Source organism: Bos grunniens, chromosome 5 (genome assembly GCF_055505025.1).
Source record: "Bos grunniens cultivar Pamir isolate PY7600 chromosome 5, Bosgru_T2T1.0, whole genome shotgun sequence".
NCBI classification, from domain to species: Eukaryota; Metazoa; Chordata; class Mammalia; order Artiodactyla; family Bovidae; genus Bos; species Bos grunniens.
The window spans coordinates 63943309-63970571 of record NC_141169.1 but is presented as its reverse complement, the minus strand read 5'-3'; the positions used below and the strand labels follow the sequence as shown (position 1 = coordinate 63970571).

The window sequence follows — 27263 nt, the reverse complement described above, 5'->3', positions numbered from 1 at the left end:
CAGTTAATGCTATCTTCTGAAAACAAAGAGTAAATCTGCTCCCTCTTGCTGAGAATAGTGAAGACTAAAGACTCTGTGATGTCTTTCCTTTGCTATATTAACCACTTTCAGCTCTTGCCAATATCTCTCTGATAAGTGGGACGTGAGCTACACAGCATTCTGATTCCCAGCTCTGGCCATGTTGGCTTTGTTGGTGTTCATGCTTAACACTGAGATACTATTAATTCTTGTGGAACTTTTCTATGAAAATGTTTTAGTGTTTTTCAGTGGCCATGAGCCATGCCTCCCTTCTCAGGCCTCAACAGTGCTGTATGTGTATGTGTGTATGTGTGTTTAACCTTACTGCAGGATCTTACATTTACATTATTCTTTTGCAGGTCTAACAGTTTTATCAAGTAATGAATCCTATTCTATCAGTGCCTTTTTAGAACTTGGTCAATGCTCAACATGTCACTGATCCTTCCCAACTATGTAATGCGCTGATTTTAAAAGCACACCTCAAAAAAATGTACCTATCAAGTAACTCCTCTAGTGTGTTGACTTCAGTGTTGAACAAGGCAGACCTGAGGAAATACCTGTGTAGACCTCCATCAGAGACCTCTTAGGTTGGCATCATTCAAGACGATCATTCAAACAGACCTTGTTTTCCCATATATTCCACAAGGATAAAACGAGGAAATAGTGGGGTCTTAATAAGTATCATTGAATGAATGGCTTTGTCCAATACCCCCTTTTTTTAACTCCTTGGCTGCAGCATGCAGCAAATGCAATCTTACTTCCCCAACCAGGGATCAAACCCGCTCCCCCTGCAGTGGAAGCTCAGAGTCTTAAGTGCTGGCCTGCCAGGGAAGTACCTCCAACACCTCTTTTTTACTAGAGGCAGAAAGTGGTGTTGAGATACAGTTTGTAAATGGGTTCAAATTCTTAAAAATGACATCCTCGATTTACAAGAAAGGAGCATGATTTATATTTTAAAGTGATGCTACTGGCAAAGAACAATTATTACTTTGCAAAATCGAATTTATTTGCAGCAGTTCATGTTATGATAAAAAGCTGACTGCTGCTGTTCTGAATGAGTGATTAATATTTCTGCTGATGGCCCTGAAAAATGTTTGTGTCAGGTGTAGCCAGACTTGGAGGTAGAACAAGTGAAATAGTCCATATTGCAAGAAACAGCATGATCCCAATTGACTTAAATTTCGTGCAACATCCAGGGAACCTGGGGCGCTGTACAGTAAGATCTGAATTGTATAAACAGTGTTCCACTTTTGTTCCTCTGCTCTGTCTTTTTTTCTTGTGAAGAGATTTCATAAATTTCATAAATAATTCTATAATGTCATTTAGGGCTACAACTGTCATATTAGGGAATGCAGGTTATGTATTATCTCTGCAAATGAATAACAGGTCGCATAGCTTTAGTTCTCTTCTGTTTTGGCAGCCGAGAGCTTACTTTATGTGCTGTCAGCACCAGAATCAGAATTTAAAGGGAAAGAGGGAAGAAAGCGGGGAAGGGGGAGCAGAAGAGAGGGAATAGAAGGAGAGAGAGGGGAAGTGGGAGAGGAAGCTGTAACTTTGCAGGCAGCAAGTACTATCAGACTTCATATCATGTCAGTGTACTAATGATGAGACCAAATGTGGTGTTTACTTCCACTTTTGCTAGATTGATTCATTCTGATGCCAGCAATAATGGGTCACACATGGAAAAATTGCTGTTGGCCTGGTTTTTCACTTCCAGCAGGTGATTACTGATCTGTCCCAGAATGTCCCTGATACAGGGACAAGGTCATGTTCATGAAGGTGTGAGAAGACTGCTCTTTAAGAAAGGGAAGAAATGACAGGGAGCGGGATTTTTTTTTAGTCCAGTATTCCCTGCAAATAAAATAGTTGACTTGAAACCTTTTACAAAAAGAGTCAGTGGTAAGAAAGCCTGAACTTGAGATGTTCCCAGCATAGTTGAAAAGAAAGAATCCCATATAGTTGTTACAGGGGCGTGTACACATCACAAAACTCAGCTGAGAGGAGAGGAAGAGAGTGGCTCCATCTACGATGGTGGGACAGAATAAGTAAGACGCTGGCCTGCGGCTTCTGGGTAACTCAGGAGAGACAAAAGGTTCTGGTTTCTGACTTCCAGGCAGGCTTCTGCGAGTGCCCACGGAAGAGGAGACCGCAGGGGCTGTCACTGCTGAAGAAAAGATGCACGCGAGGTGTTTGGTGCCTGGTTCCTTGGCTGAACTGAATTTGTCTGACTCCACCCTTTGACAGGTCTCACCTCGTTTTGGGCTCTACTCAAGAAGCTGCTGAGTTTTCTGGCTGCTGACCAAGGCTCCCTTTGTTAGGGTGCTTTTTTTTCTTTTGCCTTTGAAGCTGTTTTGTTCTCTCTTCAAGTTTGTTTTTGTTTTATTTTAGAAGCGCTGTCATCTGAGAGAAGAGACGGACTTCATTACTCTTTTAACTTTCACTCTGAACCTTTCATATTTCTTGTTGGACTCTTTCTGGTCCATTCCTGAACACCCTGAAGTGTGAAAGAATTATGACAGACATAAGAGAAACAGAGGGAAAGCTTTTTTTTTTCAGGGCTAGAACAAGGCAGAAAATTTCATCTCTGATAGAATCTGACCAGAGGGCTCTATTCATACAAGTTTCTTTATTAAACTAGCTATACAGCATCAGCAGACGCATGGAAGGTTTTCAGTGCCTAATTGGTGTTACTGAGCGGGTGGAGCTGTCACAGACTTGCTCCTTCCAAGACCTACCATCAGCTTCTGAATCCCAGTTGACTACAGGTCCTGACAAAAGAAAATGGATCATGTCCATAGCAATGCCTATTCTGTAAGCATTGATTGAAAGCAGGGCTGACCCCTACTCACATTGTGGCCCATGCCTTATACCCCATAGATGAAAAGTAATTGTCTCTGAATGAATGTCAGGGTGCCAGGAAGACAGGTTCTTATGCTCTAAACCTTTTCCCTCATTTTCAGTTCGCATTTGAAAGAATAATCCCTTTGTAGCATGGAAAGCATAGACAATTTGGGTATAATATGCTGGGTGCTGGGGAAGGCTTCTCTGGGAAGGCAACCCTGGAGTAGAAGGTGAGTGAGGGATTTGGTCATGCAGCATCTGGAGAAGGGGAAACAAGTGCAGAGGCTTTGGAACAAGAGTGCGCTTTGCTGTCCACAACTTGTGAACAGGAGGGAGAGAGGTGAGGCAGGGCAGGGGTAACAGAGGATGGAGTTCCTTGTAGGCCCATTATTAGGACTGAATTTTCTTCTGAGTTAAATGCAGCAGAGCAGCATGATCCAGCCTTCATTTTAAATGGATCGTTTTGGCTGTTGTATTGAGCATCAGCACAACGGGGCCAAGGATGAGAGCAGTGAGACCAGTGTAGAAGCTAATGGAAGAATCCAAGTGAAAAAAGGTAGTGTCTTGGACCAAGTAGAGATAGGACGGTGAGATTTTAGAAGTAAATTCAGTAGGATTTGTTGCTGGATTGAATGTGAAAGGTGAGCAAGAGGATGACCCTAACTGGAAGAAAAGGGTTGCCATTTAGTGAAGTACGAAAGCTTATAGGAGGGGAGAGGTCATGTGAAGCTTGGTTTGGGGCATTTAATTTAAGGTTAAGATGCTTATGAATCATCAAGATTAAGAGAGGTGTCAAGAAGGCTGGGTGTCTGCCTCTGGAGTTCAGAGGAGAGGTCTGGGCTGGAGACATAAATTTGGGCATTGGGATAGAATGAGGCCACCTAGTAAAGCCAGAAGTAAAGCATTAAGGACTTATACTCCAGGAGTCAGAGGACAATCAGATCACAGTAACCAGCAGAGGAGCTAGGAAATGGGAGGAGTGATCAAGTGTCAGATGGTCAAGGAAGATAAACAGTTGGATTTGACAAAATGAAGAACGGTGGTTTCGGTAGAGTGGGCTCACGTGAGGAGAGGAAGGGGGAAGCAGAGATCATATAGATAGCTCTCAGGGCCTTTGCTTCTCAAAGAACAGAAATTGAGCAGGAGCTCAGGTAAAATATTGGGTCAAGGGAAGGGGCTTATTTGCTTTTAATGGGAGATGTTTCAGTACTTACCATGAATGTTCAAAAAACAGACAATGAAGGAGAGAGAACTTACTGTAAATTACCAGGTTACTACCAGTTGAGCAAAAAAGAAGTCGACCTTTGGGAAAAAGACTTTGGAGACAGATGATATTCTTTTTACTTTGTTATTAGATTTGAATGCAAATGCGTTGTATTTTCTGAACTGTACTCATGGTAACCTGAGGCATGTGACGGTGACAAGAACAGGATGTGTGTTGTATTTGAGAAAACGTTTGCAGAGTCAGGAGAGAGGTCTGAACTTGAGATAAAATTATGCACCTCCAAAAGTGTGCTGACTTCATCACCAAAGAAATAAATATTAAATTATTGATGTCTCAGTTCTAAGATTTCTATCCCTTTAATTAACCCCCATTTATTTGGATTTCATGGTAATTCAAATTCAGATCAACTAAATTAGCTTTTGCGATGTATGAGAAAAAGGAACTGAGAGAAAATTAATAAGCATATGAAATTGCAAAGGCTGTTTACCATCCTTTTACAGAACTGTTTCCAGGCTCCTACAAGCAGCCCGTTAGCAGATAGGTCTGCTAATTACAGATGTTCCTCTCTTTTCAACAAAGTCAGCAGCTCTTTTTCAGCCTTTATCAGGAAAAGAGGAGACCGTCTCTAACAAGAAGTCTGCAAGGTTAATCTCTGATGCATTTTGCCAGAAGTGTGTTAGCAGTGATGTAGTTTACTGAGGGCCCAAGTGGCAGCAACAAAGTAGATCGACTAAAAATTATAACGAGGAGAGTAATTAATGTTTCCATGGTGCTTGATCATTTGCCAAGAAATACTGAACACATTCTGTGATTCCATTCACTCAGTCAATACGTTTGACAGCTTCTGTATTTCAGGTCCTAGAAACCTAGCTGTGGAAAAGTTCCCTTTTGCGTGAAGCTTAGCATGAGCTGCACAACAACCTGGTGAAATAAGTAGGCCGAGTGCTATTATTAATCTTCTCAGATGAGGATATTCTAGTGTTTAATTAAAGCTTAGATTTAACTCACTTCTGCTCTAGGAATTTGGGCCCCAGCTGAAATTTTATCACTAGTATTTTCTTTCTCAAAGCTTTTGAACACTCAGTACTTCAATACATGTTGTACTCTGAAATGTTATCTTCATAAATATAGTGAAGGAGAAGAGGGAGTCAGAGGATGAGATGGCTGGATGGCATCACCAATGCAATGGATATGAACTTGGGCAAAGTTTGGGAGATGGTGAGGGACAGAGAGGCCTGGCATGCTGCAGTCCGTGGGGTTGCAAAGTCGGACACGACTGGGCGACTGAACAACAACAAATATAATGAAATTCTGCAGGGGAAGCTCTTTTGCATTTAAAAAATTCATTCCAACACTCAGTCTGATAACCATGTGTCTGGAAGAGCCATTCCATGTTATGAAGACACCAGTTACAGCTGATCCGTCTTAAGTTACTACTCTAGGAGCCTGATCAAGTCTTTACTGTCATCAAAATTGGCTTCCCTGGTGGCTCAGTGGTAAAGAATCCTGCCAGGACAGGAGACGTGGGTTTGATCCCTGAGTCGGGAAGATCCCCTGGAGAAGGAAATGGCTACCCACTCCAGTATTCTTGCCTGGAAAATCCCATGGACAGAGGAGTCTGGCAGGCTACAATCCATAGGGTTGCTAAAGAGTTGGACACAATGACTAAACAGCAGCAACAATCATCAAAGTTAGTGTGATAGCTGACATGTATCAGCTTTTTAAAAAAACAACCTCCATAACATACTATTAACTGCCTTTATTTTAAACTGGTTTTAAAATCTGACTTTCTATCACTTGCATTGAGGCACATAATTATTAGAAATGAGAACATCTTTACTTTAAGTTTGAACATAGGTTTTACATGAAAAACAGTTATTGTAACTCCTTTAAAAGGTATATATGCCACGTGGGAACTCTCTTCAGTGTATATGACTGGAGGTAGGTTTTATTTCTTCATTGAGGAAATCTTACACAGATTTTTAAAAAATAAAATACTTATGGCACAAGACCCTCTCTTCCCTCCTTAACTCTCTGGTAACTTCTGTAACTGTTGGGAGATATATTCATGTAACAGGATGCTAAGGGGGAGCTTTCCTGTAGGCTCTAAGTATTGCAAGTATTTCTAAAGGGAAAGCTGCTGGTAACGGAGCCTGACTCCCTCCTCGGAGTTGACCAACAGGTGGTGAGTCCTGTCCGGCAGAGCAGCTGCCTGTCCATAGAGGTAGAAGATTGCTGCTGGGAGGGCGGGGGGCGCGGGTCAGAAGATTGTCTGAGCCACAGTGGAAGGAGCTGAGGCTTTCCCTCCCTTCCCAGGGGAGGGGAGAGAGCACATGCCCAGGCAACACAAGCCTGGGGAGAAGGGTTCCACGGGGAACGTTCACCCAGAGTGGGGGAACCTGGCGTTTCTCTCCGTCAGTGGACTTCCGGGAGCAGACACGTGTAGACCAGCCTGAACTGAGGAAGAGAGAACTGGAGGAAAGTGTCCTGGCAGAGAGCGGAGTGGTTGTGGAGCCACGTGCTCTGCATGGCACGGATGCACTTGTGTGTGGTGTGGGTGGGCATTCAGGAAGAGGCTGGGCTTGTATGTGCTCCCCTGCCTCCCACCCAAGGGGCGTGCGTGTGTGCTAGGAAGGTTGAGTAGGGGTCGGAGAAAGTCACCCTAGAGCCAGATTTCTCATATCAGGAACAGTGCTATCCAGACCCCACGCCCTTCCCAGCAGAGCCCTCCAGAGAACCTTCACAGATACAGTAGAATCCAGGGCAGGGCAGCTCCTACAGGAGGGGTCAGAGACCAAGTTAGTGTTACCCTGATAAGCAGACAACCAGCAGAGAGAATTCAGCCACTGCCAGATAAGAAAGGGGCCCTTGTCCTTCTGTGTCCTTCTCCCCAGCTAAGTGCATGAAGGAGGCAGAGCTTGGGGTAGGAGGGCTCCAAAGTGGGCTCTACTGCCCCATCAGGTATGTGATGAGGAAGGGCAACGTTTGACTCATATATGATAGTGGAGTATGGCCCATCTGGGGGTAATGATTGGAAAATAGAACATTAAGGTATCTGAACCCCCTGTGGAGTTGAGACTGTTTCATAAACTGACTCCATTTATGTGTCTTTCTTTCAGGATTAGTAAACAGACTTCATATAACTGAATAGCCCCCTCCACCTTCTGGTGAAGTCATTACTGGGCTGGCACTCCTTCCTAGCCTGCTGACATGTTGTAACACTTTCCTATGTGACCTCAGCAAGCTACTGAACCTCTCTGGATGTCATTGTCTTCATCTGTCAGATGACAGGTGATCCCTGGATTACTTCTGTCACTAAAATTCTGTGAATGTTGGAGAAGATGTAATGTATGTAAAAGAATTAGCTCAAAACTGTGGGTGACAGTGCTTTAAGGGTTTCCTCGAAGCATGTTTGGTGCCAGTTAAGATGGTAATCCTACTGAAGCATGGAGTTAATATATTTAAATCAGATGACAGCTATTGGAGATGAGGCTGGGAGTTTAATGACCCCAATGCTTAACTTGCTAGAGATTTAATTTTTGAAAAGTAGGAAGGGGTAGATGCCCCCCCCCCACCCGCCCCCAACGCTGTGGAGAAAATGGCATGCTGTTTAGGGCAGATGCTGAGAAGAGCAGAGCTGCGTTTAAGTGAGAGGTGGTTGGAAGTGCCTTTTGGTCAGACCCCAGGTATCTTACTTTCTTAACAGAATGCCAGTTACCCGACAGTCTGTCCCCAGCAAGCCATCCAGATGACAGAAGGAATGGAGAGCAAGATGTAGGTGGGTATGGAGCTGCGTTTGGAACTGGAGAGAGAGATGTTAAATTTATGGTGAACGTTTCTGGTAGGGTGGAGGTGGGAGAAACATTTAGCCAGAGGAAAGCTTTCGTTTCCACACTTGCACACTTGCTGGTGATAGGGTTCCTTGCTGGGTTTCTAAACCATACGGTGCTTGTGTTCTTATCTCCTTTCTGCACTGATCTTTGTATGCTCTGCTTGTGAATTCTGGGGATGTTCACCATGCTTGGCTGAATAAGCTTAGGCGTTCTGCCATTTTCTGTGATTCGATTTCACAGCGTCTTTTAGATGATGGAATTCAGGAAAAGAACTCTGTAAAGGTCAGGCCAGGAGCCTCGTTGGTTTATCTGGTGGTTTCTGCTGTAACTCCTGGGAGGGTGCTGGTTCATTGGGCATTTGGTTCTAAGCAAACATTATTGCCTTTTAATAACTGTTGGTTATTGGATTGTTAGTGGTGTGGTGGAGAGTCCAAAACATGGAGCTGACTCATTAGACTCATAAAAAAGCAAATGCTGTTACCCAGAGTTTCTGGTGAGTGACAGAACTGAGCTTCCAGACCCCAACCCACCCCCCATTCCGCCTCCATGGCGCCCCCTCCACCACCACACGCTCCCATTGCTGGGCAGCAAACGGACACTTCTCCCCTTGTTAATCACAGAGTTTGCCCTTGAGAACTCTGGAGGGGGAAAATATCTTCTAGGTTTATCAAGCTGAGCAATGACTAAAGTAGGGAAGTCGTTTTATTGCATTGTGTGCTCCTGGTCGTTTGCCCATAAGAAAATAAAAATGTTTGGCTTGTGTTAAAGACTTTTTTCCTATCTTTCTTGAACTTCATGAAAATATTTATCCTATGAAATGAATGACGTGAAGGGGGAAAGTATTTCCATTCTCTTTGGCAAGTGGAAAAACACAGTTTGCTTTCTTCAAGATGTGAGTGGATTGGTAATTTCCTTTGACATAAAACTAATGCATAAATGGTCTTTTTTTTTTCTCCCAGCCAACCCAAAATATTTTTAAGCAAAAGAATGACTTGGCAGTCAATTATTAAACCTCGGGCAACCTAAAGCATTTTTTGAGTGTTGTTGTTGTTTTTTTAAGAAATGTGATTCTTTGCTCTTTATTATTTTCCTCCTCCCCTTCCTTGATGCTACCTTGGTAGCTGCCGTGTTTTAAATATTGACAAGATGAGATAGTTTTCTGTTTATATCAGCAGTCGTCTGTCTGTGAGATATGGACGAATCAGAACGCTGGATTTCCTTTCTCAGCCATCCATCAGGTTCATAATGTAAGGTTACAAATGGTTATTTTCTCTTCCTGAACTTGCGCTGTGTCGTGTGTTGCAGTGTCGTCAATAGCTATAGGGACTATGTCCTGGCAATGCAGAAAATTTGTGATGTCTAACAACTCCCGAGATTTTTTTTTTATTGTTTATTATACTTCATTCACTGTGCCTCGTGACTAAGTTAACGTGCAAAACATTGTCCTGAAATGAGAAACGTACTTGGTTTGGAAGTCTACAGTTAAAATCTGTCCCGTGTGAGTTTGGCTTTCATCCCAGGTGTCCGCGTTCACTTGCTTTCACAGGAGAAAGGAAAAGGGTAAATTGATATATATATATACCCATGTATATATCAGTGTTAGTCTTCCCCATTTTGTACTTCCCTTGTCCATGGGCTATTCAGTTCTTTGTGCCTAACACAAAGGTTCATGCGCTTCACTTGTGAGAAATATTTGAGTATGATTTGCATGATATTCTATATAAGTTTTATGCAAATGCAAGAGGACTGTAGCCAAGAGAGGCACCATTACAGCTACAAAGTGGTTCTCAGCCTAATCCTTTCTTTTTTTTTTCACTTGACAGTACTGAATTGATCTTTGGAATGCATGCAAATCACGACCTATTTTACTCTGAGCTGCTTAATATTCAGATATTCACATTTCACCTTTGCATACATTTAAAAATTCATTTTTGTTTGGAAAGTAAACATTTTCATGTTTGGTTTTTTTTGTCTATTTCATATTTTAAAATACAATCCTATTTTCACACTCTTAAGTTTTTCTCATTGGGCAGCCTGCTGTCTGAGAGGTTGAGACTTTTGGTTGAGAATCACTCAAAAGAGCTTTTGCAGAGCTCTTGGGGCAGCATGCAGAGGGCCTCTTTTGGGGTGCCACGTCAGGCATACCCCTCCTTGTGTGCATGGGATTTCTGGCTCTTGGGGACCAGTCTATACATTGCCTGGTACTGCTGCTCCCGTGACCCAGCAGTTCCTCCTGAACACGTTAACGCTCTCTAACCAGTGCTTTTTCACGTTCAGAAGTGGCCATCTCCGCTCTTTTATCAAAAGAAACAAATTTAGGATAACCAGCTGCATTCTTTATTCTTGAAGATGTTTTAGAAGAACTGCACCAGCATCTTGCTTTCATGTGTGTGTGAACTGTTTGTAGGAGGCCTTTCCTTACATTCACATCCCAATGTATGTACACATATGTATACATATGTGCCTTCTTCAAAGCTGTTGAGATAAGGGAAAGTAAATGTAATCACATAACTTATGTATGTTTGGGTAGCCCACCTCTAATATTTGTTAGAATTATTGAAAGTGAAACCTGAAAATAACAATTGTCATTTAAAATCATTTTAGTTTTTTATTAAGTGATCTGAAGAAATAGAAAACAATGTTTGTTAATATTCAATCTAAATTTACAAGCAGGTAGGTGGGAGTTGTTCCTAATAGAAAAGATTTAAAAGCTTCTATTAAAAAAATCAATTAAGTCCTCATTTAAAAATTTTTTTAAAGAATAAGATAAGGCTTGGAAAATACCATACTTCCCTGTCCATGTTAGAGAGCTAGATCCTAATCATAGCTTTTAATTATTTACTGACATCCTAACAAAACTTTTCCTTAAGAAGAAAGAAAGAATATAAACAGTGTTTCCCCTTTGTATTCTCAGAACACATAGAATATGTGATATCTTCAGTTTCCATTTTGGGGGATAGAGCCTTGTTTTTGAATTAGATATCTGGTGCAAATGAACTAAAACCATGCAGTTTTACCACCTTTTGAAATAATGAAAAGATTAATAGCTGCATTTTGGAATCTACCATCCAATAAACATCTATCATGGAATTTTGCAAATTTTTTTCTGCGTTATAACTAAATTCAGTTAGTGGCTTATACTTTTCAGCTGGTGGGTATGAGACATTTAATTTAATTACATTATATTGAGTATGGCCCAATTATAATCCTTAAAACTCAGCAGGCTAAGAATTTCTAGTTGGCAGTTGGTAAATACCTATTAAGCAGAATCAGTTCTCTGTTTAAAACTTTAATCTCAAATTATGTTTTTCTTTTGTATTAGAAGATTAAGTTTTATTTGAGTTTGAAGGGATAGCTAATAATGTACATTTTCTTCTGTTTAATTATGTCCTAAAGGAACAAATACATACATAAATGCCAAGTAAACAGGGTTTTAAGCCATGACCAAATTCTTGAACTATTAAGATCATTTAATACATGAACCTAAAGGAAAGGTTTTTCTCCAAGTATTTTAAGCTATAAAGAAGTAGCCTGAAGATATTTAGTAAAAGTGCCTGGAATCACTGTAATTTCTCTTCTGCAATTACTTAAGCCTTTTAAAGAGTACTGCCAGTCACTAATAATTTACAATATGACAGACTTTTGCAATTTTATTTTGTTATTCTAATTAAACATTATTGCCTCATAGTAACCCATGTTTTGCTAAAGATAAGACTTTATTATAAACCGTTATTTCAGACAAAAGACTTTTTAAGTCTGTTTGATTTTTAATTAATATTTAATAAGCATTTTTAACTGAGAGATTATTAATTTTTTAAATTTACCTGAAGAAATACAGATAATATCTGGATATAAATTTTGTGTTTAACAGGACCTAATACTGGGCTTCACAATTGAAACTATTTGAAATGTGAGGCAAACCCCTCCCTTGCTTTTTCTCTCTGCTGCTCCTCCATGTTATCACCACTCGACCTGTTTCCTCCATAGTTCATTCCTGCCTCCAAAAGGACAGAGACCGAGGGCACCCTTGCTCTCTAAGTTCTTTTGTTTTTACTGTCCCTCAAGGAGATGAAGCTGAATCCCACCCCAGGGCAGGCCACATCTGCCCTTTACAATAGTGTAATGATGAGTCCATCCATTCCCACTGAATTAATTCCAAAGAGAAAAATCAACACCTACAAACAGAGTCTTCTAAATACTCTTATATCTAAGGTTAAAAATAATAATCAGTTGATGAGTTTCCAGGAAGAAAAGAAAATTATTTCCTTATAAATTCAATTTTAAGAACACTTTTTCCTCTGTTTGAAAATGAATTTCTGGAAATAGCACTCAGTATGACAAAATTCAGTTTCTATTTCCAGAAAGGCAGATTCAGTCCCTGTAGGGAATTTTTAAAATATTTGGTCTGGAGCATAGTTTCTGGGCCACAAAGAAAATAAGGATTCTGTTTCTCTTCCCTATAATTATCTTCCCCCATTGCATGTCGGGGAAGCGTGTCAGAGCACTCCAGATTCGGAGCAGGTGGTTTGGGATTTCTGGACAAAATGGAGTCACAGGAGAGCAGATGATGGCGCTGCCTAAGCAGATAAAATGGACGTACCACTAAATTCTTCAAATGCTTATGAAATAAGAGATCGAGGTCGTTTCCAGACTGAGATGTTATGTGCTGTTATCCCCAAAATGGCTGCTCTGACTTCTGTGGATGATGTAAATATTTGGATCAGCATTCTGCTTTAAGTGTATGTGGAACTCACATTGAAATTTAATTATAAAAGTGCCTGAGTTAATTCAGCAATTAGAGAATGAATTTGCATATGATTTGCATGCTTAACGTACAAACACCTGAAATGTCCCCATAACCCCAGCTTCATCCCACCCATTCCCACCCCCAGCCCTCCCCCATCCCTTGACCCGCAACCCATGGTACCCCCAGCTCCTGCCATGTCTGTTCAGGCTTTTCTGAAAACTGCCTGTTGAGCTTGGCCACGGTGAACCTCAGCTAAACGATGACAGGGCTAACGCTGAAGACTGGATGCTTGATTTGCATTGTCACGTCAGCAGACACTGGATCCAAGGATCTCTTGAGGTCAACCAGCTCCCTTTGTATCATTCCACGAAGTTGCGTGCAAACTTCTGTTGTTGCGTTAACAGTGTTACCTGTGACTTAAGTGTACAACACCTGTTTGCTGTGTTGTTGTTGCTTTATCAAGGGAGGGGGAGACTGGGGGTGTCAGTTAATGGGGGAGATGAGAGGATGATTTGCTGGATGTGGGGAGAACTTTGAATTAAGAACTCACTGTTGCATGTTTCCAGAGTTTTAACTGTTATCATTTAAAGGTTATTACACTCACCTTCGAAATAATATTGAAATTCACATATTCTGCATTTTTAATTTTATACTAGTTTTTTTAAGAGCAAATCATGTCAGTTGAAATTAAGATCCAAACATTTAGGAGAGAAGGAAAAGAAAAGATCAAAATAGCAAGTCAGAGGAAAACTTAATTGCAACTAGTCACTGTTTTTACAAAATAAAAATCCATTTAAACAAAGAGAAAACTTAAGAATGAGTCAGGGATGGGTCATAAAATGAAGGATTTTTGCTTAAAAATGCTTAAGTAAATATTCCAGATAAAGTCTTAATGATATCAACAGATGGAAGATGGGAGAACCGAGCCCTGTGCAAGTAAATTAGCAACTGGAACAAAACTAACAAGCAGAATAGCTCAGAGAGAGGAGCCGAGGGTTCTGACCAGTCACATACTCCAGTGAGAAGCCAAGGAAATAACATGAGGCTCATTTTTCTCTTCCTGTGGTTGGGATTGACGGATCTCAAAGAGAAAATTTCAGGCTCTCTGCCTCACGAAATGGCCTATGCTTTCCCTAAGGGGCTCTGGAATTCTTCTGTTTTTTAAAGCCAGTTAGAAATTTGACTTTATAGGCGCTCACACTAAACCATTACAGTAATAAAACATGTTGAGGTTAACCTCATGGAAAATGGTCATTAAAATGATGGGATGTCCTTCTGTGTAAAGTCTGTCTTAGTGGGCTCAGGTACTACGTGATATACCGTCACATGGACTGTGCTTGTACTTGTGATCAGGCTCCCAAGTACATGCATATGCACATACGACCAACCCTGGTATTTAAATATTTATTCTTCAGTCATGCTTTAGGTTTTCTGAGGGAGGAGTTTGAGTATATCCAAGACAATCATGGGGCGTTATATTGATACAAATGAATTCGGAGGAGGGAAACTAGGTATCATCCACTAGGACATTTTCTTCTGAAATTTTGTCTAGTGTCACGCCTACCATATTTTCTCTCCAGAGATACAAAATTTTTCAAAGTACATGGTACATGTCCTCATCAGGAACTGAAATTTATAAACCGGTGTATTGAGAATGCATTTCAAACTAAAAATTTCAAACAGTCAAGTTTAAAAACAGAAAAGTCTTTCAAAGATCATATGTTCTTTTCTGTTGGAACAGAAAATTATGACTTAGTAAATCATTTATGAATATCTTCATGTTTAATTTTAAGAGTACTTAGCTTAGGATGTCATTCTAAAAATAGAGTAAGTCAACTTCTTTCATACCTCAAAAGTTAACTCAGCTTTGGGAAACAGGATGGTAGGACATATAAAACCATAATAACCATATAACACACTCAAATGTATTTGCACCTTTATGGCACACAGGTTTAAGATGAACTCAGGCCAGCTATAGTGCATGAACTTAGCCTATTACTCATGTTACCTCTAGAATAAATGTGATTTTCAGACAGGAGACTGGGGAGAACCTTCCATTACCTTGCGACCTCCAAACGAAGCCACAGCCTCAACTCCAGTGCAGTACTGGCAACACCACCCGGAAAAGCTCATCTTCCAGTCATGTGATTACAAAGCTTTTGTAAGTTACCCAGAACTGAGTACTTGGGTACCAGCAGGAATAGAGGGTACATTTCTAGCTTGTTTGCTTTTATATTCAAATATCCCCAGACATTCATCACTGAAATTACTAAAATGTTTTCCCCTTCTCTTTTTTTTCTTAAAGAAGCCTTCTTCAAAGGCTACTTGGAAATTCCAAACAAATGGAACTTTATAACCCTTTTAATCTTGTAAGCTTAAGGTCTGTTTTGCCTTCTTCATACATAGTTGTGTATTTTAAATTAAATGTGATAAATTGCTGTCTTAAAATGGAAATGACTGTAAATAGAGCACATATAGGCATTTCCACATAACTCACCAGTTATCTCAAAACATTGGGTCTACAGCTTTATGTAAATACCAGATTCTTTTCATTGTCATCATTTGGATTATATTACTAGGCTTTTTTCTTTTTTTAGATAGGAGAGGGAATCAGGCTTAGCTGAGATTGTGAGTGATATGAACAGGTAAATGTTCAAAAGATACCATCAGTTTGGGGGCAGATGGTTGTCATGACTATAGCAGGGAAAGTGGCTGAACCCTCAGCAGAACATTGAAACTGTCTTTCTTAAAAATAAATGTTTTAATTAGGACAAAGTTTCCTGATACCTTAAAAGATGAGGATTTCATATTTTCAAAAATAAGATAATGAAAAACATCAAAAAGAAGATAAGGGTTTCACCACAATCATCGTCATTGATTTATGAAGATGTAAAGGTCCTGATTATCTCACAGCAGTTTAGTCTTTTCATTTTGTGCTCTCTGCACCTCTTTAACTGCTTGTGTCTTGAAGCACTGGACTTATTTCAGTCATAATCTCCCCCAAAACTGTAAGACTGCAATTCCTCCTTCTTCCTCCAAGACCCAAACACCAGATCCCTGAGCCTTTCTGAGCATGCCTTCTTGGAAGCCCTTGACTGAACCCTCTGCTATTGTGCCTGTGCACAAACTCTTCAAGTCCGGGATCTCGTGGGTCTAAAAGACTGATTCCCAGCCCAGTTTTTGCAGAGTGCCAGGGTCTCCTCAGTCACATCCAGAAAACAATCATTTTAATACACTCTTTAAAAAGACATATTGAGCTGTTTCTTTTCTCTCTTTTTTTGAAGGAAAGTAGAGAAAAATGACAGATGGAAAGAACCTTAATGAAGTTTCAAAAGGTGGTGTGTGCGCGTGCTAAGTAACATCTGAGTCTTTGTGACTCTATGGACGATAGCTCGCCAGGCTCCTCTGTCCATGACATTCTCCCAGAAAGAATGCTGGAGTGGGTTGCCATGCCCTCCTCCAGGGAGTCTTCCTGAACCAGAGATGGAACCTGAGTCTCATGTCTCCTGCACTGGCAGGGAGGTTCTTTACCACTAGCGTCACCTGGGAAGCCCCTTTCAAAAGGTTGAAGGAGAGTCAATTGATAGGAAGGCAAAACAGACATTTTGCTAAAAACTTTTTACCCCCGGCCAGAGCTTGGAGTGTGTGTGACCATCTGTACTAAGGCAGCATTGGAGCCTATCACCTAACAGCAAAGTGGTGATTCCTGGCAGGAGATACTACCATCCTTCTCCCGCCCTGTTCAGCCCCTCCAGTGTCAGTTTGCACCAAGGAACTCAGCTCCCTGGGCTGTGGAACAACTGAGAATGGCGTTCTCTCTCCCCGCATACGTCCAGCCCATTCTCAGGTGGATCAACCACCGGGCACGGAACTGAGAATGAAAAAGGTCCCAAACTTTGTCTCTGCCTAAGAGCAGCCTAACATTAATTACCTATGCAGCCAACTAAGTCCAAATGGGGTGTATGTTGCTTCGCTTCTCAGCTGTCTCATACAACCCTGTAATTACATAGATAGTGATGTGATTTATTTTTGCAGACATTGCTGCCTCAAAAAAAAAAAAAGGGAAAACATTTTTAGATGGCCCCATTTTGCAGTTAAATATGATCTGAAAGATGGCATCTTTAGAAACTACTGCAGTTTTATTATAAAGAGCAATTTACAGCTTTCAGAACTGTGGTTAATTCTGCTGCATTCTCTGTATACATACGTTTATTTGTTAGAATTAGTTACTGTTAGTTTTTAAAAGTTATGCAGCAGCCTACAACCAGGAAAGCTGGCCAGTAGTACTTCTACAATCTGCTTTTAAATTGCTACTCATATTTATGTTCTGTTTTTCATAAATCATTGATTTATTTATTTATTTTTTTGTATTTCAGTATTTAGGTTCTATGCTGATAAAAGAGCTCAGGGGGACAGAATCAACCCAAGATGCTTGTGCAAAAATGCGGGTAAGTTTGCCAAACGATTTTATTTCTTGTCACTGAAACACTAAATACTGGGTATGGATACAAATTGCTGCTTCTCAAATTCCTATTTTCTTCATCTTTTGGTCTGCTGAATCACACTGGTGTTATATAAAAAGGTATTTGGGTTTTTGTTCATGTTTATGCCCCTGTGGTTCGATTTGATGTCTGTTGGATGCAGTTACTCTGATTTTTAAAGATTTAAAGTAATTTTATATACATTGATCATCTCCAGATTACAAGAAAAATGACCTTTAGTTTACTATAAAAAAAAATATTTTAAGCACCCACTTGGCAGTCTGAGAATACTTACTGAAAAGACTGCCAACTAACTAAAAATTAACAAATGTAGGAATATTGAGAGCATATTATTTAAAGCTAATATGCCTTGCTGCTGCTGCTAAGTCACTTCAGTTGTGTCTGACTCTGTGCAACCCCACAGATGGCAGCCCACCAGGCTCCGCTGTCCCTGGGATTCTCCAGGCAAGAACACTGGAGTGGGTTGCCATTTCCTTCTCCAATGCATGAAAGTGAAAAGTGAAAGTAAAGTCGCTCAGTCGTGTCCAACTCTTCATGACCCCATGGACTACAGCCTACCAGGCTCCTCCGTCCATGGGATTTTCCAGGCAAGAGTACTGGAGTGGGTTAGGAGCTTTTTAATTATTCATTTTTTTAAAATAAGAAAACCATACAACTCCAAATTGAATCATGTAAGGACACAGTCTTGATAGAAATGGCAATTTCAAATGTCTGTGATTGGTGGCTGCTGGGTTCCCAGGACCCTGTATTAGTCAAACCAGTTCTCACTGAGAGAGATCCAGTGGGCTTTTTCTTTCATGTGTCCCTTATTCTTCCTCCATAGCAGATGTGTAGAAGCCATGGTGATATCTGACTGATGATACAAAGTAAGAATATCGGACTTAATCCACATAGCAACTAACCAGTCAAGTTTGAGATCATTAGCAAGTGAAACCCTAACTTCTGTTTATCATTTATTTTATACAAGCAGCTTTGGTGGGAAATACTTAAAAGCATGTAATTTAACAGTCATTGCTCATGGAACACTAAACATGTATGAATCTTCATGACATTGATGCCTCTGTATGTAATGGCTGATTTGATATTTTGATGAATTCAGTAGCAGAAGGACTGAAACAGTTGTCTTTCTATTTGATGTAGGTATAGTATACTTAAATTGTCAGGACCAAGGAATCTTTATTACAGGTACTGTGTTTAGATTTTTAAAAAAAATCCCTGATATGTACAGGAGCTCCAAGTTCCAGTTCTGTTGGTGCTTACTTGCCTTAGGAGTCGCTGTTTTGTCATAATAACTGGTAAATTTACTGAGTAGTTACAATGTGCCAATCTTCTGTGCTGAATACCTTGAGCGTTTGCTCATCTAATCTTTACCACAAAGCTGTGAGATTAATACTGTTGTTAGCCCCATTTTGTAGGTGAAGAAACTGATTAAATAACTTTCCCAAGATCAGACAGTGAATAACTTGCCAATCTGGGACTGGGTCTGGCTGACTCCAGAGCCCAAGCTTTTAACTACTACATTCCCCTGCTTTTCCTGGGCTTCATTTTCTTAGAAAATAAGAACATTGGACTAGATCCCATTAGGGTTCTTCCTTGTTTTTATAATTCTGGAAAACTTGTATTCTAATTATCTCTCAAAGAACAATAAGAAAATGGGAAAGGTTTTTAATCATCAAGCCTCAATAATTTTAGAGCCGTTCATGAACATGTCGAAGAAATTAATTTGGCATCTCTGATTTAGTACTATTAACTCAGTTATCTGAATCCAGCTACGTCAGTGCAGTAATGAGCATAAGTAGCACATAGAGCACATAGCACCATCTAAAATACACCAGATCTGTGATTTAAATTTCAGTCAATTTCTTGAAATTAAGTGGATCTGAAATTCCATTTGGACAGCAATAGCAAAACCATTTCAACAGTCTCAGTGGAGAATAATTTAGTTAAATACTTGTCTGTTGCTTAAAATGAAAAAGCCATCTATTTAGAAGCCATTCTTCTGTTCTTTAGGGTGTTCTTCCAGTTTGCTGCCCTTGGTGTTTATTTTGAGTAGTTTACATGAAAATAAGAACTTCATTGCTACTTGGGATATCAAAAAACCCTTATTTCCCATCTTGATTAAATAAATATCAGTCTTTGACAAAGTAGCTAAAGTTGCACTCACTGGGTTCATCAGAGCCTTTAAACACCAGAAGTGCAAATTTGATCTGCTATCTGGGACTATTGATTTGTGAACTAGAGCTCTCACTGACTGAAAATGCTGTGGATCTCAGTTTGCAGTTAATGCTCCCTTTGAACCTCCAGTTACTGTTCTGTTTTCAATATGGTGACATTTCAGCCAAAAGTCCCAGTAGAATCAGATCTCCTTAGGGGAAGTACGTTAGGGCAGGGGTCCTCAACCTCTGGCATCTAATGCCTGGTGATCTGAGGTGGAGCTAATGTAATAATAATAGAAATAAAGTGCCTTGGGCTTCCCAGGTGGCACTGGTGATAAAGAATCTGCCTGTCAAGGCAGGAGACATAAGAGGACATGGATTCAATCCCTGGGTTGGGAAGATCCCCTAGAGGAGGGCATGGCAACCCACTCCAGTATTCTTGCCTGAAGAATCCTATGGACTGAGGAGCCTGGTGGGCTACAGTCCATGCGGTCACGAAGAGTCAGACACGACTGAGCGACTGAGCACGTGCACACTCAGTACCTCTCACATGAGCCGATTAAACATTTATTGCCTTGAGTTTTAAAATATCTGAAAATGGATCATTTATGTTGATAAATAGTTTTAGAGTAGTTTCAGGAACCCTTAAAGTGTCTATAAGATTCAGTCAGTTCAATCGCTCAGTCATGTCCGACTCTCTGTGACTCCATGAATCGCAGCACGCCAGGCCTCCCTGTACATCACCAACTCCCAGAATCTACTCAAACCTATGTGCATCGAGTCGGTGATGCCATCCAGCCATCTCATCCTCTGTCGTCCCCTTCTCCTCCTGCCCCCAATCCCTCCAAGCATCAGGGTCTTTTCCGATGAGTCAACTCTTCGCATGAGGTGGCCAAAGTATTGCAGTTTCAGCCTCAGCATCAGTCCTTCCAATAAACACCCAGGACTGATATCCTTTAGGCTGGACTGGTTGGATCTTCTTGCAGTCCAAGGGACTCTCAAGAGTCTTCTCCAACACCACAGTTCAAAAGCATCAATTCTTCAGTGCTCAACTTTCTTCACAGTCCAACTCTCACATCCATACATGACCACTGGAAAAACCACAGCCTTGACTAGACGGACCTTTGTTGGCAAAGTAATATCTCTGCTTTTAAATATACTATCTAGGTTGGTCATAACTTTCCTTCCAAGGAGTAAGCGTCTTTTAATTTCATGACTGCAGTCACCATCTGCAGTGATTTGGAGCCCCCCAAAATAAAGTCTGACACTGTTTCCACTGTTTCCCCATCTATTTCCCACGAAGTGATGGGACCAGATGCCATGATCTTCGTTTTCTGAATGTTGAGCTTTAAGCCAACTTTTTTACTCTCCTCTTTCACTTTCATCAACAGGCTTTTGCGTTCCTCTTCACTTTCTGCCATCAGGGTGGTGTCATCTGCATATCTGAGGTTATTGATATTTCTCCTGGCAATCTTGATTCCAGCTTGTGCTTCTTCCAGCCCAGCGTTTCTCATGATGTACTCTGCATAGAAGTTAAATAAGCAGGGTGACGATATACAGCCTTCTTGATGTACTCCTTTTCCTATTTGGAACCAGTCTGTTATTCCATGTCCAGTTCTAACTGTTGCTTCCTGACCTGCATATAGGTTTCTCAAGAGGTCTGGTATTCCCATCTCTTTCAGAATTTTCCACAGTTTATTGTGATCCACACAGTCAAAGGCTTTGGCACAGTCAGTAAAGCAGAAATAGATTTTTTTCTGAAACTCTCTTGCTTTTTCGATGATCCAGCGGTACCAACTAAATTAAACCATTTAGGTACAGACATATGTAGTAATTTGGGGTACATTCCAGTGTGCTAACATAAAAACTTTAGGAGATTTTTTTAAATTTCATACTTATCAACTGTAACTTTTTTTTTCCATGACACTTCCTTCAGCACATTCACTTTGCCGCAGCAGAAACCAAGCACAGTTTTCCCTTCTCAGAAGCACTTGGAGTGTTTGTTTGATAGTCACAACTGGTTAATTTCTAAGTTTATCTAAGCTTGTTTATTCATCTCTAAGATCCCCTCAGTCCTGAAATAAAGATAATTCTACATTGCTCTCCTAGTGTTCTATTATACACCTATTATTTCAATTAAAAATATAGCATAGTTAACTAGTGGTGGTAAAGAACCTGCCTGCCAGTGCAGGAGACACAAGAGACATGGGTTCAATCCTTGGATTGGGAAGATTCCCCGGAAGAGAGCACAGCAACTCACTCCAGTATTCTTATCTGGAGAATCCCATAGTCAGAGGAGCCTGACAGCTCATAGAGTCAGACCCAGCTGAAGCAACTCAACACACACACACACACGGACACACACATTTATCAGGTTTCCCACAGCCCCCGTCCCAGATCTAAACCCTAAATAATTCTTATCTTAAAATTACCTTTTAAATTGTGTTTATTGGGAAAGAATCAATAGAAACTTGCAGGAAACCCTGATCATTTTTAAAGTAAAATTGCCTTTTTAAAAAATAAAAGCCTGCAAAACTATCTTAGGAAGAATGATTTCTATGAATTATTTTGCACTTCAGTGGTACAACTTGGCTGCTTATTTCCTTTCCCATGACAGCTTTACAGACATGTCTATTTAAAATTAAAATTTTAAGACCTATCTTAGTAATACGTGAGAAGCTGTAACAGATCTCTGAACGCATTCATTTGGTGCTGCCTTTATGTTCCTGGTTGGGTTTTCTGGCTAAATGTATGGTCAGAGACAGTCTTCATTCTGAAAGGACTCCTGAGAGGAATCCTGGCTCTGTGGTCCTGAATATGTGCTCCCCTAACATGTTACACAGAGAGCAGGGAACCTTGCCTCTGCCACACCTCACATCACACTCCGTAACATCTGGCTGCCCCTGCCCCATGCCCATAGAAGGCAGGAACCATGTATACTGTATCCCCAAGGCCTGCTGTGTAATAGCTGCCTTAGGAGATGGTCGTGATGATTCCATAAAAGAATGCCTGTGAAGGGTCTAGTTCAGTAAAATCTTAAAACACGTAGACCTCTTCCTCCAAATGTTTGAGAAATAAGTAAATTGATGGTTAGATTTGCTCTGGAATGTTTCATTTGTTTTTCCCCACCTCTGATGCCAGTGCCCCAGCCCTTGCCCGTTTTCTGTATATTAATACACAGTATAAAAGAGAGTATTCAAACACCTAGGAACCCTGCACTCTTCTGTCCAGTTTGTTTTTAATATATTTATTGCCTGGACAAGCCCAGGGCCGGGGAGCCTGGTTGGCTGCAGTCTATGGGGTTGCAGAGTCGGACACGACTGAAGCGACTTAGCAGCAGCGTTTCATTATCTGGCTGCACCGGGCCTTAGTTGTGAGGTGGGGGAACTGGTTCCTTGACCAGGGATTGAACGCAGGCCTCCTGCACTGGGAGCACGGAGTCTTAGCCACTGGACCACCAGGGAAATTTCTTCTGTCCAATTTTTAAAGGTCATTGCCAAAAGAGAGAAAAAAAAAAACAAAAGGGCACTGTGGATGTTATATGTAATTTTCATTTTATATTTAGGGGAGGTAATTTGTTTCTGAACTGATTGGGAGTTGCCTTTTTTAAATAATGTGTCCACAGACTGAACTTTATAAAGCAATAGATTGTTTTGGCCTTTCAATTCTCTTTGGTATGAGTAGCTGCCACTTCAAAGATTCTAAGTACAGAGTTTGGTGAAATGAGGGATTTGTTCTGACCACATGAGGTTCCACTATTCCATTTTCCTCCCTAGACTTACTCATACCCTATTTCCCAACCCTGAATTTTGTCCCAGGGTATATGTTTCAGTAATATATAGCACTCTCACTTCCCTAATTAAATATGCCATTAGGAACACATCTGCTCCTGTAAGAGGTAGGCCGTTATATTCAATTTAGTACTCTGAAATCTGACTTTCCCTAATCCCATATTTGAGGGTTAGAATTGTTCATCGGTGTATGTGTTCAAGGAAATTTCCCTAAAAAAAAAGAAAAGGAAATATCTGTTCTCAACTACAATAAGGTAGAAACCAGCCTTTCTGATGTAAGAATGGAAATATTTTAAAATTATTTTTAAGTCAGCAATAAGCAAATCTTCCAGTGTGTTTAGATTTTGGAACCTCTGCTTCCCAAAGGGCTTAGTTTCACAATCCCTTCAGGCTTCTTGTTGAGTCTGTACCCTTTAATTTATATGATTTCTAAACTTTCAATCTGAAAGCAATTCTAAAGTTGAATTTTCAAATATATGGATTCCCAAATAATTGTCTGTGCCTTGGTTGAAGCGTGAAGACCATCTTTTTTCCTATACTTGCAAGGAAAGAAATGAACTGGAAAGCTTGAAAAAGGTAGACTTTCGAATCAGATGGAAATGTTAAATTAAGAGTCCTCTTTCCTTAGGAGATACTCAAATAGAAGTCATGTATATATATATATATAAAATTTTATTTATTTTTCGCCTGTGCTGGGTCTTCATTGCTGCAGTTTCTCCAGCTGTGGTGTGTGGGGGCTAGTCTCTAGGTGTGGTGTGAGAGCGCCTCATTCTGGCGGCTTCCCTTGTTGTGGGCCTTGTGTAGGGCCCTTGGTCCTCAGAAGTTGTGGCTTCCAGGCTCCAGAGCACAGGCTCAGCAGTTGTGGCACGTGGTCTTCGTTGCTCCATGGCATGTGGGATCTTCCTGGAAAGTTTCAATTTTTTAAACTTACATTTGCTTCTTACAAAAGCAATATACATTCATTATTAGTCAACTTTCAAATAGAGATACAGAAAAGAGAAATAAGAACAACTGTAGTTAAAAAAAAAAAAAAAATGTAGTTTTATCATCCCGCAGTGGTAAACACCTGTTAACACCTTGTTTGTATGTAATCCTCCAGACTGATTATACATTCATAAGCATCACTTTTCTACAAAAAAATGGAAATGTTATGAGCCTACTGTTTTAATCTGTTTTAAAATATATTTTGAAACATTTTTATTCCAATAACTATTCATCCCCAATATTATTTGTGCCCGTTGAAAAATACTCCAATCCATAACTGAAGTAAACTTATTTAACCATTTCCCCTGGTTGATTATTAGTTTATTTCCATTTTTTTCCAGTTATAACCAATACTATGGATAACGTCCATAAACCTAAGTCTATTGCAACGGGTCTGATTATGTCTTTAGAATAAGCCACTAAATGTAGAATGAGTAGGTCAAAGAGTATACCCATTTTGAAACTCTTGATAAGTATTGCCAAACTGCTTTACAAAAAAATTGTTCCAATTTATACTCTGAGAAGCAGTCTCCAAATATGTATTGATGTTTGCATGTCACATCTCTCAGGATATGTTGGATGTGTTCCCAGTTGAGGGTGCGTTGGTGGCACTAATGGTAAAGAACCTGCCTGCCGATGCAGGAGACTTAAGAGACACGGGTTCAATCCCTGGGTCGGGAAGATCTCTTGGAGGAGGGCATGGCAACCCACTCCAGTATTCTTGCCTGGAGAATCGCATGGACCGAGGAGCCTGGTGGGCTACAGTCCATAAGGTCTTAAAGAATCAGACACTACTGAAGCAACTTAGCACACACACATATGGGGAATTTCTATGAGAAGACACATCTCCACCATGACCCCTGGGCCTATCAGCTCTATCTGGTCAACATCTATTCCAGATATAACTCTAGAATCTGTCTTTAGGACCCGAACCCTTTATTTTATGTGCATAATGTTTTATTATACTTTCACAGTCCCTGAGGAACCATGGCCAAATTAAATAATACTTGTTAATTGTTCTGAAGACCAAGATCTTCAGCTAAGTGCTAACTAAGGATTTTTGGAAATCACTTGTCAAGTGGAAATAGCATGTTTTGATAAATTAACGTCTCTCTGAATTAATGTAAGTTGTAGCACAACTTTGTATTCATGGCAGCAGAGAACAGTTCTGACAGTGACTTTCAATCAAATTGATCAACTGTATTTTTAGAGCAGAAATTCTCAGTGTGGTCCCCAAACTGGCAGCATTAGCAGCATCTGGAAACTTGTTAGAAATGCAGACTCTTGGGCGCTACCACTGACTTACTGTCTCAGTCGTTTAGAGCCACTATAACAAAAACTGCGAGGAATTTATTTCTCATAGTTCTGGAAGCTGAGAAGTCCAAGATCAAGGCCCTGGCAGGTTTGGTGTCTGGCAAAGGAACTTTTCCTGGTTCATAGACGGCCAGCTTTTCACCCTGCCCCCTTGACAGGAGAGGCAAGGGAGCTCTCAGGTCTCTTTTATAAACACAATAATTCCATTCCTGGGGGCTTCCCAGGTGGCTCAGTGGTAAAGAATCTGCCTGCCAAGGCAGGAGATGCAAGAGACACATGTTCAGTTCCTGGGTTGGGAAGATCTCCTGGAGGAGGGCATGGCAACCTGCTCCAGTGTTCTTGCCTAGAGAATCCCATGGACAGAGGAGCTGGGCAGGCTACAATCACAAAGAGTTGGCCACAGCCGAGCACACACACGTGCACAGAGTCCCTTTCCTGAGGGCTCCACACTCATGAGCTTGCAATCCTATAAAGGCCCCACCTCCTAATACCACCAGTTGGGCATTAGGATTCAGTGAATGAATTTGGGGGTAGGGAGTACAAACACTTGGCCTACAGCACTTCTGGAACCAGAAACTCTAGGGGTGGCATCTGACAGTCTGTTATTTACCAAGCACTCCATGGGATTCAGATGCTCTCAAGTTTGAGAACCACTGCATTGGTCCATGAGCAACCAGTAAGGCTGCCGTGTAGACAGACTGTCCTGGTAGAACACTGTGCCACAGTGCCTGGAAACCAGCCAGGGCTGGAGCAACAGAGATCGAGGGCATTGCTTTGTGCCCTGCAGACTCGGCCAGGCCATGTTCTTTACTCTGACAGTACACACAATAGCCGAATCTTAGGCAAGAGGACTGGTTTAAATGGCTGCTGCTTGCTGCACTGTCCCGGTCACGTGGCCTTACTTAGGCTCTATATTCGCTGAGCCTTTGGGTCAGAGTCCTTGTGACCAGAAAAGCCCTTGTGAGGTCATTTATACCCTCATTTCCCGGCCAAGTGAGACTTACCCCGAAGTCATTAGGAACAGATGAGAGTGACACTATGATTAAAAAGCAGAGGGGGAAACTTCTCAGCTTTGCCTCTAATGATTCTTCTGCCCTCTCAAAGAGGCTTTCCTTCTTATCTTGGTGCTGGCAGTTGGAGCCAGTTTCCTGTTGCCAAGGCCTAACCCTCTCCTTGAAGCTGAACTATCATGGGATCTGTGAAGCGTTTGCCACCCCAGAGGAGTCTGTCTCGGTGCATCTCTCATCACATCTGTGGTTCTCCTCCCAAATTCTTTGGAGCATCTGGGTTCTCTGCAAAGTGTTCTGAGCTCTCCACGTGTTGAGAGGCTGGGACTGCAATTCTTCTCTGTAAAGCTGGCTTCCTACTCATTGCTGTACTACATTAATTCATTTGCTCATTCCTTTAACAGTCATAGATTTCAGCAGCTTTTAGATTGATTCCTGTAAAATTGCTGGTATTTAGCCATTTTGACCTTTTAAAAAAAAATGGCACCTTCATAAGTTTCATCTGAGACCATGTGCTAGTCGTTGTAGGACAAATTTGGAAAGGTGGGGGCGGGCCTCTCGGAAAGGGGCGGGCCTCACAGGGAAGCAGACAGCCCCACCCCCACCGCGAAGGAAGGAAAGGGGAGGAAAGTAGCCCCTTCAGCCAGGAGGCCAGAAACTGACCAGGAAGGGACTCCAAAACTGAGCTTTTCCCAGAAAGTAACCTTGAAACTGAGCTTCGAAGGGTAAGAGTTCATTTCAGATGGCTAATTTGCAGTCTGCTTTTTCTCTGTTAACACTCCCTGCAACTTAGCTGGTTCTGCCAAATACAAAAATCGCCACAATATTGCTTGTTTGGTGTGGTT

General features: G+C 41.0%; 1 protein-coding gene and 1 long non-coding RNA gene across 15 annotated transcripts in view; one reads left to right on the top strand and one right to left on the bottom strand.

The window, feature by feature from the left end:
• The window catches only part of ANKS1B (ankyrin repeat and sterile alpha motif domain containing 1B), a 1153827-nt gene that overhangs the window by 1069196 nt on the left and 57368 nt on the right, over positions 1-27263 (top strand). For 5 of the 14 annotated variants that reach the window (XM_086400851.1, XM_086400857.1, XM_086400852.1 and 2 more), the window contains 2 exons: positions 14697-14825; positions 17041-17112. In XM_086400851.1, coding sequence (XP_086256977.1) covers positions 14697-14825; positions 17041-17112 — 201 coding nt within the window. Of the gene's footprint in view, positions 1-9089; positions 9165-14696; positions 14826-17040; positions 17397-27263 lie in introns of those variants that run through there. The other 9 variants (XM_086400849.1, XM_086400854.1, XM_086400855.1 and 6 more) reach the window with 5 other exon arrangements.
• On the bottom strand, positions 23847-26546 carry LOC147372274 (uncharacterized). The gene is made up of 2 exons (XR_015163968.1): positions 26416-26546; positions 23847-24016 (listed from the first exon to the last, which is right to left on the bottom strand). It is a non-coding gene; the product is annotated as an uncharacterized LOC147372274 (long non-coding RNA).